The sequence below is a fragment of the Sturnira hondurensis genome, unplaced genomic scaffold (assembly GCF_014824575.4).
Source record: "Sturnira hondurensis isolate 20B ecotype Veracruz unplaced genomic scaffold, ASM1482457v3 Scaffold0007401, whole genome shotgun sequence".
Lineage (NCBI taxonomy): Eukaryota > Metazoa > Chordata > Mammalia > Chiroptera > Phyllostomidae > Sturnira > Sturnira hondurensis.
The window spans coordinates 7,812,913-7,827,286 of NW_028080032.1; the positions used below are offsets into that span (position 1 = coordinate 7,812,913).

The 14,374-nt window shown below is 43.1% G+C and overlaps 2 protein-coding genes across 11 annotated transcripts in view; both read left to right on the forward strand.

The window, feature by feature from the left end:
• Positions 1 to 903: 903 nt before the first annotated feature.
• Positions 904 to 14,374, forward strand: part of UBOX5 (U-box domain containing 5) — a 29,413-nt gene continuing 15,942 nt past the window's right edge. For 2 of the 9 annotated variants that reach the window (XM_037051760.1, XM_037051761.1), the window contains exons 1-2: positions 3,048 to 3,129; positions 12,940 to 13,015. The gene's annotated coding sequence lies outside the window, so the exon portion shown is untranslated. Of the gene's footprint in view, positions 988 to 3,039; positions 3,130 to 9,025; positions 9,095 to 12,939; positions 13,016 to 14,374 lie in introns of those variants that run through there. The other 7 variants (XM_037051763.1, XM_037051764.1, XM_037051765.1 and 4 more) reach the window with 7 other exon arrangements.
• Positions 913 to 11,175, forward strand: FASTKD5 (FAST kinase domains 5). 2 transcript variants are annotated; one of them, XM_037051758.1, is made up of 2 exons: positions 913 to 987; positions 8,474 to 11,175. In XM_037051758.1, the coding sequence occupies exon 2, from the start codon at positions 8,662 to 8,664 to the stop codon at positions 10,924 to 10,926; it is 2,265 nt and encodes a 754-aa protein (XP_036907653.1). In that variant the 5' UTR covers positions 913 to 987; positions 8,474 to 8,661; the 3' UTR covers positions 10,927 to 11,175. The 2 variants fall into 2 exon arrangements, with proteins under 2 accessions (XP_036907653.1, XP_036907652.1); XM_037051757.1 differs by lacking the exon at positions 913 to 987 and adding an exon at positions 3,041 to 3,129.

Below are 14,374 nucleotides of genomic sequence, written 5' to 3' on the forward strand. Positions count from 1 at the left end.
TATAGTATCCTGCCTGCATTGATTTTTGTCTCTCGGACAAGATGGATCCCCAGAGGAAGTACCAATGCTCAGGTTCAAAGCCCTTAAGGTGAGTGGCCCAGCAGCCAAGGCACTGACAAAGTATGGCAACCCTGACCAGCAGCTCTCCGGAGCCCCCAGGAAAGGCAGTGTGGGGCCAGGCTCGGCTGGAAGATGTCAGTGGGGCCTCTTCCTTGTCTAGTTTTGCACATATCAACTCAGGTGTGAGCCCCCCTACCTAGGATGATGGAGGATAACCCTGTCTCCTCTTCACATTCATTTCTCCTACCGGGCTCTGCCCATCACTAACTCCTGGTTGCACTTTATGATTACATCTCTATTTTTATTTATTTATTTATTTTAAAAGATTGTATTTATTTACTTTTAGAGAGAGGAACAGGGGGAGAGAAAGAGGGGCAGAGAAACATCAATGTATGGTTGCTTCTCGCAAGCCGCCTATGGGGGACCTGGCCCGCAACCCAGCCGTGTGCCCTGACTGGGAATCCAAATGGCAACCTTTCTCGGTTCGTGGGTCCGCGCTCAGCCACACCAGCCAGGGCACATCTCTCTTTTTAAAAGCTGATTACTTTTATTATACAGATGAGGAACTAGGCTTAGAGAGTTTATGTGACTTCCCAGGACCACCTGAATGGTTATTGGGATTCGAACCTGTGACTTGGCTATTCAAATACTTCCAGAAGAGTGAGTCCGCGGCGGTGTTTCCCCTCCGCAGGTCCTAGATTCCTCCTGACTCTTCAACATTATCCTTCAGTGGAAGATGTCCTTGGAAAACGCTGACAGAGTCTTTTGAGCCTCGGCGGCACCCGTCATTCGCGCAGCAGCCGGAAGTAGCCGGAAGTTGGCCGGAAGTGGGGCCGTGAGCCTCCGGTGTAGCTGGCATTGAGGTGGTGTGGTGGACTGCGAGATCCGGGGTTCGCCGGATTCGGTGCTGGCGTTGGCCCGGCTCAGGTGAGTAGCAGCGGCCGCAAGAAGGTCGCGTCGGCTGCTCCGCGCCGACCTGGGCCGTGGCCTGCGCCTGCTGGCCGGCCGAGGGCCCGCGCGCGCCGAGGTCAGGCTCTGCTCTTTCCGGCCCGGGTGGCGGGCGCCTCTGGCAAGCCCGGCTCTAAGGAGAACCTCGGCGACCCCACTCCGGAGTCTTGTGACCTTGGGCGAGCGGCTTCTCTGAATCTTGATTTTTCAGCTGTGAGACAGCTGTTGTGGGAATGTAGCGAGACGCACCTCATCACACTCTAATGTGCATATGAAGCAGTTAGGGATCTAGGAGATTCCGATTCTGTAGGGTCTGGTAGGGGGGTTGTCCTGAGGTCCTACGTTTTCTAACCATCTTCCAGGTCAGGCTGATGCCATTGCTCCCCAGGCCGCCCTGAGAGCAACAAGGCCTTACAATAGTAGTTTGCTTCGTACCTGGAAAGGGGTGAGACTTAAGTAAACGTTAATACGATATTTTAAAACAGTTTTTGGTGTTACAAGCCTAAGGGTAGTATTGATGTTCCCCCTTTCTTTCCCTCTAGGAATAAGACAAATAATTGCCTTTTCTCTGTATGTACAAGTCATGACACAGCTCATCTGTCCTGACTCAAGAAGCTTTGGGCCCTCTTATACCAGTTAGGTTCATCGATCTCCCGAGGTAATACTTTATTGCCCACTCACCGTAGACCCTTGGACAGTGCTTCATCCTGTGGAGCTGGGAGCTAAGTGCTTTAGCACCAAATGGCTCCTGTTTGATGCTGCAGTAATTTGTTGCTGTAGTTATCAGAATTCATGTTTTCTGCACTTGGGGCACATTTTGAGTAGTTACTAGATTCTGCAACTCACAGCTCTGAATGGCTTTGGGAAAGAAAGCTCTGGGATGAATTTACCAGTGCCTCATAGACCGAAATAAAACCTGAACACTCAGGGCCGCATGATAGAACTGAGAAAGTGCGGCCTTTGGCAGTTACGCAGATCTGATTTGTTGGTTTGGTTTTCTTCCCCGTTCGTTGGTTTATTTTTCTGTTCCCCAGTAAGGCCTTGTCAGTCATCATGCAAAGAAGTCATCATTGCTGTCAAAGAATTTTGAAGTCCCCCCTTCCCTTGTCTGAGCTACTTTGCAAATCTAGGAAAACATTTAAAACCAAGTGTTTTGTGGAGTCAACAGCGGTACTGGGACCATTTATTTGGGATTTTTCCATATAACTGTGGGTACAGATACTTCTCTTTACCTGCCTGGATTCTGTCAGTTCTCCAGTAGTCCCATTTAGATGGGCCAAGAACTCGAGTTTCTGCTCTTTGTTGTAGTTGGAGATTTTCTAACGACAGAGTCTTAGTAGACCCTTTAAGAGCAGAGGCTGTAACAGAATCATCTGTGGTGCCCTATCAGACTATATCTACCCAGGCCCTCTTGCCATTTTGGTAGAAGAAAAGTGGAGTCTTAGAAGCGGAAGCTAAAAAAAAATTCACTGGTGATTGTAATGTGCTATTGTCTCTCCCATACACATGGAAATTAGAACGAAGTAGAGGGGATGGACTGTTAGACTTGATTTTGGTTTGACTTAGCTCTGTGGGCAATACTTACCTTGACCCAGACACCTTTATACTAGTGCTTTACCTTCATCGTAGTTGTAGACCCCCTCTTGTAGGCTGTGCTCCTGTGTGGGAGTAAACAGGGATGAGTCTAGCCCAGCTAGCATCTGTGTTAACATCTAAGGGTTCACACTGTCAGCCTCTAAACCCTCACCATGGGCTTTATAGCTGTGTAGGCTCTTGTCAGGAGACTCCAGCACCTAGAGAAAGGTTTGTTTGTTTGTTTTTTAAATTTTTAGGGTTGCCCAATAAATTATTTGCTAAGATAAGAATAGGTTTTCAAGTATCTATTTATTTGTGTTAAAAAGTGTTAAACTTTTCTAGCTGAAAGATCGGAAATCAGAATTACATATGATGAAATGGGGTGAAATTCAGTAACTGGTAAATTGCATATGCTGAGGGTGTTATATACTTAATCTACAGTTAGCATGGCTGCCTTCCTCCACCTGGCTCTTCTCTAACTTCTGGACTGTAGTTTAAAATGAAGCTATTCCATCTTACTCAGACCTGTGCCTGGAAGGTGGAAAGGTAAGATTCCTCGCTCCTGTGAAATCGCAATGATTCAGGGTGGTTTGGGTAGTTTCTTTCAGAACAACCAAGCTCTGGGGGTCTCTGAGGTTCCACTGTGCTTCATAAAGACCCCTAGAGAGGAGGGGAAGCAAGGTATACTTGGGGCACTTAAACTAGGAAAGGGGCGCCCTGGCTTGTGTAGCTCAGTGGATTGAGTGCCACCCTGCAAACAGGAAAGGTTGCTGGTTTGATTCCTGGTCAGGGCACATGCCAGGGTTGCAGACCAGGTCCCCTACTGGCGGTGTGTGAGAGCAGTCGATCTCCATATCTCTCACACATTGATGTTTCTCCCCCTCTGTTTCTCCCTCCCTTCCCCTCTCTCTGAAAAAAAATAAAAATAAAAAATAAAAAAAACTAGGAAAGGGCTTTGTGAAATGATGCCACATATATTTGAACCTTTATAGAAGGCATCAGGAGTTGTTGGGCATCTCAGAGTGCTCTCAGCTTTCTCACAGATTTTCTGTGAGTCCTTATCTAAGGAAGAATTAACTCTCTCAGCTGTGTTTTCTCTACCTGGGCATCATATCTTTCCCTCTTTTTCTCCCACTTTTTGCTTTTTATTCGTTGTGTATCTTGTGTTTCTTGCCTTTCCTTTCCTTTTCCACAGTGTTTAAGACCCAACTTCTCAAGTGATTATATTTCGTGATATGGTGTATATTTATTTAACACTAAAAGTTCTGTGATGAAAAAGTAAGTAGCACTGTTTGCTCATTGCAGTTTGGTTCTGCCTGTCTCTGAGATTCTTTCTGTCACCCTTTCTGCCCGCTCTGGGCATTCGTAAAGCAGCTCTACTGTGGTAGGAAGTGCTCGCTCTGGGAATAGCTTTTTAACATTTTCTCTGAATATTAAGGTTACTTTCTTTATTCACTCATCGTCTTCTTGAAGAATATCTAAATTTTCTGTTATATTTTGTAAATTTAATTTCTGTCAAAGTTATACACAAATATAGTTTGCACAGGTAAACAGTTTGATAGAACATACAACACTAAATATCAATTTCCTCTCTTCTCTCCCTTTTTGTTNACACTAAAAGTTCCGTGATGAAAAAGTAAGTAGCACTGTTTGCTCATTGCAGTTTGGTTCTGCCTGTCTCTGAGATTCTTTCTGTCACCCTTTCTGCCCGCTCTGGGCATTCGTAAAGCAGCTCTACTGTGGTAGGAAGTGCTCGCTCTGGGAATAGCTTTTTAACATTTTCTCTGAATATTAAGGTTACTTTCTTTATTCACTCATCATCTTCTTGAAGAATATCTAAATTTTCTGTTACATTTTATAAATTTAATTTCTGTCAAAGTTATACACAAATATAGTTTGCACAGGTAAACAGTTTGATAGAACTTACAACACTAAATATCAATTTCCTCTCTTCTCTCCCTTTTTGTTCCCAAGAGGCACTTTCAATTATTTGTCTGTTCCTTTTGGCATTTATGAGTATATTTCTGAATAACATGTTTGTGTTGCTGTTTTGTGATTTCTAGGTGATATCGATATCAATATCTATAAAAATCTCTTGATCTCCTGATTGTGGACTTTCAGGCTCTAGGTCTCTTCTCGTATTGCCACCTCAGTCCCCTACCTGTCTTCACCTCCCTCATCCTTCTAATATATTGGCTGATAATTTTTGGTTAGGTTGATATCTGAGGTTTATACTAATATGTACAGGGATTAAGAAGATTATTCAGAGGGAATAACATTATTTGTCTTGTACAACTTAACTTGTTTTTCTGGAGTTAACTAATTTTTGGAATTGTTACTGGCTTGGTTTTTTGTCTACTTTACCCCAGATTATCCATTAGAAGTGTAAAACTACTCTCTCAGGTACTGTCTCCTCCAGCATGAACTGGTTACTCATTGTTTTTTCAAAAAATTATTGATTGATTTTTAAAGAGAGAGAGGAAGGGGATGGGGAGACAGAAACATCGATCTGTCCACTATTTATGCAGTCACTGGTTGACGCCTGCATGTGCCCTGACCAGGGACGATGCTGTAACCAACTGAGCTGGCCAGGGCTGAACTGGTTACTCTTTATGTCTGCTCACAGCTCTAGTTCTGGCATCTCCTGGGATTTCTCTTTGCTTCTCTCGTATGTTGAACCCTAAATTCTTGGTCCCATATCTCTTCCCAGCTTTCAGGTTTTCAAATGTGATAGATCCCTTTACCTTGATACTGGGGCGCCCACTCCTTTATGTAGATTTCCCTCTTAGAGGTCTTCTCTTTGTTCTTCCTTTTTAAGTAGTATAAGCTAACCACCGTGGTTGGTTAGGATCCCTGACTTTTAGAGGTAGGTGGGGCTTTTGACTCCATCAGGTCCTAACCCTCCAGCTCCTTGGCATCCTGTAGATTGTTCACTGTCTTCCCCATTTCCCTGTCTGGAATCTGACTCTCCTCCTTGTCCCCAGTATACCAGTAGTCTTAGTTTGGGAATGAATCAGACCATCCTTGATGTCAGAGCCCGCTGTGTGCCTTGGCTGTGTAACCTTTAGCAGGTTTCTTAATCTTGTGAAGTCCTCTTTTCCTCATCAACAGTAGGGAGGTAGTAAAACCCACCTTACAGAAATGTTATAAGGATTGGCACTAATACAGGTAAAATAGCTCACACAAGGCTCGGTACAGAGGAGGCCCTACGACAATAATAGCTCTTGTTATTTCCATTTTGGGACTTGGCCTGCATTTTTACAAATGAAAAAGAGCCGCATTAATTCTAAACATTGGATCTACGCTAGTCTGACATTGATTTTCTAAGAAACGATTCTTATTAATTTTGAGACCATGCGTAGTAATTTTAGTAAATATTTTTAGGTGTTATTAATTGAAATACTGGCAATTTAAACGCACTCCTAAAATTACATAATTTTAAAGGTATTTGTCAAACTAATCCATATATTCTTCTGCATTAACACTTTTAACCCCAATTAAAATGGGAATAAAGTTAATTTATCAAAGATATAACAAAGTCTCCTCCACAAAGAAACTGTATAGCTAACTTCCTTTTATATAAGTGCATTATAGGTGATGTCACTGATTTGTATTCTATTTGTTCCACTGATATTTGTATGTACTTTTTCACATGTTGGTGCCTGCTATGCACTTATTCTGTAAACCAGCCTCCTCCTTGTGGATGAACATTTTGTTTTTGTTTTTTACTTTTTTATTTACATAACACAGCTATTTTGGTAAAAGCATATTTCTCTCTCTCTCTCTCTTTTTTTTTTTGAAGCTATTTCTTCAGATCTAGTTCCCATGATGAGATGAAGGGCTACAGATTTGAATAGTTTGTGGCTTTAGTTGCACATTGTGTTGGACTAAATTTATATTCCAGGGTCCAAAACAGGTCTTCTTAAAAGCCCTCTTCTGTCAACTGGAGAGTCCCATTATTTACTCTGTCTTTTGTCTCCACCATGCCTATGCTGCAGTATTAATTGAGATTCCTAGTGGCTATTTTGAGGCATAAATCTTCAATTGTCATGTAAACATTTAAAAAAATTTAAGCACTATTTTCCTAGTGTTTTTTAATTTTTAAAAGTTGGCCATCTGCATTCATAAGGAGTGAACAAATGTTCCATAATAAACTTCCCTTAAAGGGCAAGTTAGGAAATATTTTATGCTTGCAGGCCATATATTTTCTCCACAATTGCTCAATTTTTGCTTCTCTAGCAATAAAGCAGCTAAAAACAGTAGCAATGAATGGCCTGGCAATGCTCCAATAGTACTTTACTTACGAACACAGGTGGAGGGCTGGATTTGGGCCATAGTTTGCTGATAGCTGGTCTGTGGCATCTGGACCCATGGATGTGCAGAATGGGTCCACAGGCCATAGTGGGAACCAGGTATATAATGATTTCATGTGAAAAAATTCTGCTCTGGTGCACAAAGAAAGTGGGGCACACTTTCTGCCACCCAAGAAGCCTTTCTAGCTGAGTGACCAGAACAAAGCCACTAACCTGCCCTGTGGTCCCCTGGTTCTTATGCTCTGGGCTCTGGAAGGAAGGGGCTGATGGGAGGTGGGCAGGTGTTTCAGAAAGTCACTCTGCTTCCCTCGGACCCCTCAAGGGATTTTCTGCAGCTGCAGCCCTATCTGGTTCATACTTTGGCACCTCAAGTCTCCCTGGACTTGGCTTGTTAGATTTTGGAGTGTCTCAAGTGGAAGGGAAGACAAAAAGCATTTAGAGAAAGCCAGGGTACAGCAGAGTCCATTTAATAACCTCTCATGCCTTCTGCCATGGGAGAAAAAATGGGACTTGTGCTGCCCACAGGGAGGATAATGAGCGCCTGACTCACGGGAAGCATTGCTAATCCGCTGCCTCTGAGGAACCCTGTGCCGTTCCTCTTGCATGTCAGCAGGGCAGTCGTGAGTGTTGATATTCCCTGCACCTTGAACCTGGCTTTGAGAACCATCTTGCTTCCCACCCATGAATTGACAGTGAACAGGACCTTGGCCTTCTGCCTCTCACACCAAAATAAGTGAGTCTTTGAGTATGCTTCCCAGTTGCATGACTGCTCTGCAGTAGTGGTCTGAACTCTTACAAGCCTCCTGGAGAGGAGACCAGGCATCTTCTAACAGGTATAGGAACAGCATTAGAGAGAGAGTTCTGTGATCAAAGTTGTATATTTGGGGAATAAGGAGAATTACATTGAGTATAATAAATTAAACTTTACACCAAACCCCACTTTCTAGTTTTGGTGTTAGCATAGCAGCTTTTACCAGATTTCTCATTTTCCATGTGGGCCTTTATGTGTTGATATCATAGAGATGGAATAGGTTGCTCATTTTTGTTTCCAGCTTTCTCTTTTTTTTCTTTAAAAAATTTTTTTGTTTATTGATTTTAGAGGCAGGAAGGGAGAGAAAAAGAAACATTGATTCATTGTTTCACTTATGTATTCATTGGTAGATTCTTGTAAGTGCGGGATCAAACACGCAACCTCAGTGTATTGAAACAGCCCTTGAACCAACTGAACTATGCAGCCAGGGCCCCAGCTTTCTTTTTGAAAATCTGCCTTCCTTTCCTGTTGGAAGTTAGCAGAGTAACGGTCTCTTCTCTAACCATCACTGCTTTTCTGCTACCATATAAAGGAAGTCTGTCCAGAGGTCAGGAAATCCAGAAGGAAGCCTGGTTTTGAGGTTTTCTTGTGTCCTTATGCAAGTCACGTGGAGTTTACCCTTGATGTATGCTGTCTTGTGGTTTGGGCATTCACTAGTGTTGAACTTAATTGAGTGGACAGCAATTTTAATCCATTTCTTATAATATGTAAATTTTGGTATTGTGATAGGTGGAAGCCACTTATTCTTCATCTACCCTTTTTTCAGTATCTGGCACCAATTCTGGCCCAGTCATTTGTGATCCATGGCTCTTGTGGTATGCCGAAGATTTCCAGGCAGTTCTGTGGAACGCCTCCCCGTCCAGCTCTAATCAAGCACCATATAAACAAGAATTGCCTGGTCAGACCTGTGAGGACTGTGTTCTGACTGCCAAAGCACTCTGTACTGACACCAGGATGACAGCTACTCTCAAGCTACTAAAACCTTTAGGATGTCGAGCATTTTGTAGTCCTTTTGCCTGCAGTGCAATCCAAAGTGTGGCATATTGGAATGTCGGAAGCGGCACACGGCACAGGGGACAAGACCCTCCAGAACACCGTAGTCTCTGCCATCCTGCCAAAAAAGTTGAGAACATCTGTAGCACCTCCTCTTTTCAGAGGATCCTGACAACCAGCGGTGCCCTTCCAAGTTTGGAATTCAGCAGGGCTTCTGCCTCTAAGGCCAGCACGCTGAAGCTGGGCTCACCCAGGGCCATGAAGGTTGATGAAGAGGATGTAGAAGTTTTTGATTCCTTTGAAGATCCCCGAGTTTTCCTACAGCTAAGACCAGAGTACCAGCTCCACAGCTATAACAGATCTGAGCCTTGTCAGCCCCTGTCAGTGTCAGAAGGTAAACTAATATTGGGCAAAGTCACAGTTTATCAAGATAATCTCCAGCCCCAGATCATTGCCGACTGTTTCTGTAAGCTGAGCTCTGTGCCTGCAGAGCAGCTCCCTGTTTTGCTTCCCAGTGCCAGTTTCTCTGTGCTCTGCGAGCTGAGTGTGAAGAACATACAGCTCTTTGATACCCCAGCTCTGATTAGCATTTTGAAAGCCTTTGTCAGTTTAGGGATCCCTCATTCCCATTCCATGCTAGATGTGTATGAAGCCAGGTTTTGCCATAAGGTATGGGATATGAATCTGGATCAACTACTTTTGGTGGCTGACCTCTGGCGGTACTTGGGCCGCAGAGTCCCTCGGTTTTTAAAGATCTTTTTTAGTTATCTTAATTTGCACTGGAAAGACCTGTCCTTATCCCAGCTGATTCACTTGATTTATATTATAGGTGAAAATCGTCAGGCACCCCAAGACCTAATGCAAAAACTGGAATCATTGATCCTCAAGTATATAGATTGTATCATGTTAGAGGAAGCTGGTACGATCTGTTTGGGGTTCTTTAAATCAAGCAGTAGTCTCTCAGAATTTGTCATGCGGAAAATCGGAGACTTGGTGTGTGCCGACATGCAGCATCTGAGTAGTTACGCCTTAGTGAATATTCTTAAAATGTTTCGTTTCACTCACGTGGATCATGTAAATTTCATGAAGCAATTTGGGCAGATTGCTCCTCAGCGAATTCCTTCCCTGGGAGTTCAAGGTGTCATGCACCTGACTCTTGCCTGCTCTGCCTTACGCATCCTGGATGAAGGGGTAATGAACGCTGTGGCTGCTTCTTTGCCTCCTAGGGTAGCGTACTGTCGAAGTAAAGATATTGCCAAGTTTCTGTGGTCATTTGGAACTCTGAATTACAAGCCACCCAATGCCGAAGAGTTTTATTCTAGCCTGATCAATGAGATTCACAGAAAAATGCCTGAGTTCAACCGATTCCCAGAACACCTGCTCACTTGCCTGCTAGGCCTGGCGTTTTCTGAGCACTTTCCAGTAGAGCTCATCAATTTCACTTTAAGTCCAGGGTTCGTCAGGTTAGCTCAGGAGAGAAGTAAGTTTGAACTCACTAAGGAGCTGTATACACTTGATGGTTCAGTTGGCATTGAGTGTCCAGAATACAGAGGCAATCGTCTTAGTTCTCACCTTCAGCAAGAGGGGCTAGAAATACTGTGGAATTCAGCTAGAAAGGATATGATCTCAAAGCCTGAATTCCTAGAAGCTCTCTTTTTACTTGAGACCATGTTGGGCGGGCCCCAGTACATCAAACACCATATGATTTTGCCTCATACCCGATCTTCTGACTTGGAGGTCCAGCTGGATGTTAATTTGAAGCCATTACCATTTAACAGAGAAGCCACACCCACTGAAGATGTAGCCAAATTAAGATTCAAGCATGTGGGAGTCAGTCTTACAGATGACTTGATGAATCAGCTACTAAAGGGGAAATCAGGTGGGCATTTCCAGGGGGAAATTGAGTCAAAGACTGGGCAGCAGCCCATGGAATTAGAGAAGAAGGCAGCCGTACCCTTGGGGGCCGTGGAGATGGCTGGCCTGTGCTCACCAGCCTGCGTGCAGGCACCACAAGTGAAACTGGCCATTCAGTTGACAAACAAGAACCAGTATTGCTATGGTTCCAGGGATCTGCTTGGACTGCACAATATGAAGAGGCGGCAGCTGAATCGGCTTGGGTACCGTGTGGTAGAATTATCCCACTGGGAATGGCTCCCGCTACTGAAGCGAACTCGCTCAGAAAAGCTTGCATTCCTCCACGAGAAAGTGTTCACTTCTGCTCTCTGAAGGACCTTGGGGCATTTCTGCTCGTGAATGCCATAGGCACGCACTGCACCAGGTGTTGTGAGACAATTACAAAAGCCAGAATGTAGGTTTGTGATAAAGCGATCTGCTGCGGAGACTGGTACTCTTGTTTGTGGCAGATTGGAGGTAGCGTGTGCTATTGTGGGTTAATTTTAACCTGGTCCAATTGGATTAATTGCTGCTGATTTGTACAGGTAAATAATAAACATCTTAAAATGTCCTATTTTCAAATAGTTTCTGCCTCATTTTTTTCTCTGTTTATCAGACTTACCTCACAGTTACTTTGAATTTCTAAGATAAAAGTAGAGTCAGACATTGTCTAAAGGCAGTTTTTAAAGACTGGTTTTCAAATACTTTGTTATAGAATAAGAATCATGTACAGCCTCACTTACATATCAGGATTTTCCTCCGTGCATGTTTTTTCTTCACACCTTCCAAAATTAAAGTCTTTATTATTCTTTATTTTTACTTTTTAAATCCCCACCGAAGGACATGCTTTATTGGTTTCAGAGAAAGGAGAAGAGAAAGAGAGAAACATTGATTGTTGCCTCCTTTGCATGCCCCAACTGGGGACCAAACCAGCAACCTAGGCATGGCAGTCGAACCTGCACCCTTGAGTTGACAGGATGATTTGCTAACCAACTGAGCCACACTGGTCAAGGCAAGTCCTTCTTACTCCAGTTCACATTTGGCTGGTTGTCCTTAGTTGCTGATGCTTCCTGCTTTAAAAAGCCACTTCAGAGTTAGCTTAATAACTTCCTCTTAGCCTCCTCTCTCCTGCATTTCTGCTTCTTTTGCACTCCTGGTATATTTTCTCCCTAAAGTTGAACTTAGGGAAGTATAATTATGTGAGTGCCTGTTGGGCCAGTGGTTTTCAAAAATATGATGACCATGCAAAATGGTTTTCATGGCAAGTAGCTCAGATGAGAAGGAAACTTGCCGCTGCCTGTACAGGAGGTCTAGTGGGCTTCAGGTTTGCTTGTATTAGAGCCACAGGTATAAGAGGATTGTGTATATGTAACTGGGTAGAAGTAGCATTGGAAATACCTGGGGGTCTGTGGGAGATCCCTCCCACCATTTATCTAGGTCTGTCCTGAAAGATCACTTGTTAAGAGAGGACTTCCCCATCCATGCTAAGTAAAACAGTGCCCTGTTGGCCATGCTCTGTCACTTTCTCCAGCTTCATTTTCTTCACTATCCTCAGCAGTATCAGAAATTGTTCTTTATTTACTTACTTACTCTTTTCTCTTTTGGAAAGTAGCTTTTGAGTTGACTTTGTCTAATTATTTTATTTCCAGCGCCTAGAATGGGTCCTGTAACAGACAATAATATTTAGTGAGGGTGGTTGGGAATTATTGGAGGGCTGGGGTTAGAAGAAGCAGGCAGACTGTGCTTCTAGAGAGGCAGAGAGTATCTGGGCCACAAAGGCCCATGGCCTTGCTTAACAGCTTACGTTTGCAGGGCGGGGTGTCTCTAAAGGGATCTAAGTCAGGGACTAATTGGGCAGAATAGAGCTTTAGAAATGTTAGGTGTCTCCTTCCCTTTCCCTCTAAAAATAAATAATAAAATCTTTAAAAAAAAAAAGAAGAATGCACATAAGTCAGATTTTTTTCAGGGATGGACAAGTAACTCAATTTAGAAATTACAAGAAGTATTGTACGTCTTTAAAAGCTGAAGTGCCCAATTTATAAAATTGCTCAGTGCATTGGTATTCCACCCACTCTTTGAGGTTAAATGCTTTTCTCTTACTTGACAGGTAATCTTTTCTTCTTTTTCTTTCCTCTGTAACCCGTTTGAGCCTAGTCTTTAAAATATGTGTAACTGCCAGAATTACTTTCGATTACATTTTCATGAGACTCAAACTCAGATTGTGTAACTCTAGTTACGGCATCTTCTGTGTAGGCCAAACGCAGGTGAATACTCTCAGTTGTTTAGAAAGTGTCATGGTCACCTTATTCTCTTCTAAATTGTTCCCCCCATGCTTCTTCACCCCAGGTTCTGAGTCCTCAACAACAAAAAGGTTTGCTTGGCTGCTTCAGGCTCCAAAGAAGCACAGACAGAAACCTTCCAGGTAGGAAGCCCAGCTCATCCCAGTGTGCCTGGGACTCCTACCTTTAGCACTGAGAGTTCCACATTCTGGAGAATACCCCAGGCCGGGGTAGACCGCATGGTTGGTCATGCTTCCTTTGAATCTCTTCTTAGCCCTTGCACTCGTCTGCGCTCAGCCTGATTACAGGGAGGCAAAGGAGGAAGGTCCCTCTCTGTCTGGATGCCCAGTTCTGCAGGGGTGGTCAGCTGCAAGGAATATGGCTGGCATCTGGAGCCCCGTTCCTCCTCTGATCAGCCTTGGACCTCGGGAACCCATGCAGCCGTTTAACTACTTACATCCACTTTAAACATGAAAAGAAAAAACTCCTTATCCCACTACTCTGACACAATGCCTATTTTAAATTTCTGCTTGTCCACCATTACCTTCCAGACTCTTCACGTGTACATATTCCTGATACAGGTTTTTAACAAATGTGTGATCACAATTCTTCTATTTTGTGTTCCTTTTATATATACTTTTGCATTTTTTTACATAGTCATACGTGTCATTTAAGTTACAGATACACCAAGGATAAATGTGTCACTCAAGTTTGTTTCTTACAGTGTGGGTAGTGGAATGAATTGGAATCTTCAGCTGAGGGACTTACAGCCTTGAGGCTAGTTTGGTAATAAAGTATTTGGACTTATAAATTAGAAGGCTTCTTTTTTCCCCCCAGCTTTTAAAATTTATTTTTAGACAGAGGGGCAGGGAGGGAGAAAGAGAGGGAGAGAAGCATCAATATGTGGTTGCCTCTCATGCACCCTGCAGCAGGGAACCTGGCCTGTAACCCAGTCATGTACCCCAACTGGGAGTCAAACCAGTGACCCTAAGTTAGAAGGCTTCTAAAGTGCAGTACAAGACATCCTTGTGAGAGAACTGTGTTGTATCTTGACTATGGTAGCGATTACACAAATCTATGCATAGAATAAAATTACAAAAAACTTAATACATAGGCACACAAATGAGTATGTGTAAAACTTAAGAAATTTGTCCATTCCTAGTTGTGATGTTATACTATAGCTATGCAAGGTGTTAACATTGAGGGGAACTGGTTAAGTACACATAGAATATTTATTGTTTCTTATGACTGCACATGAACCTACAATGATCTTAAAAAGTTCATTAAAATTTTGAAAAATAAAAGATTTTTTGTAAGGTATAAAAGATTTTTTGTAAGGTAGCTTTGAAATCCTTGTGAGATACTCAGTGATATGTCATACGTAGTCTATTTTTCTCCTTTCTCATCTTAAAAAAATTAAAGGAAGAAAATGTCAGGAAAAACTGAGACTGCTAGTTGATTTCCAAGTAGTTTGTACTTTGGTACTTATTTGATGTCTTCAG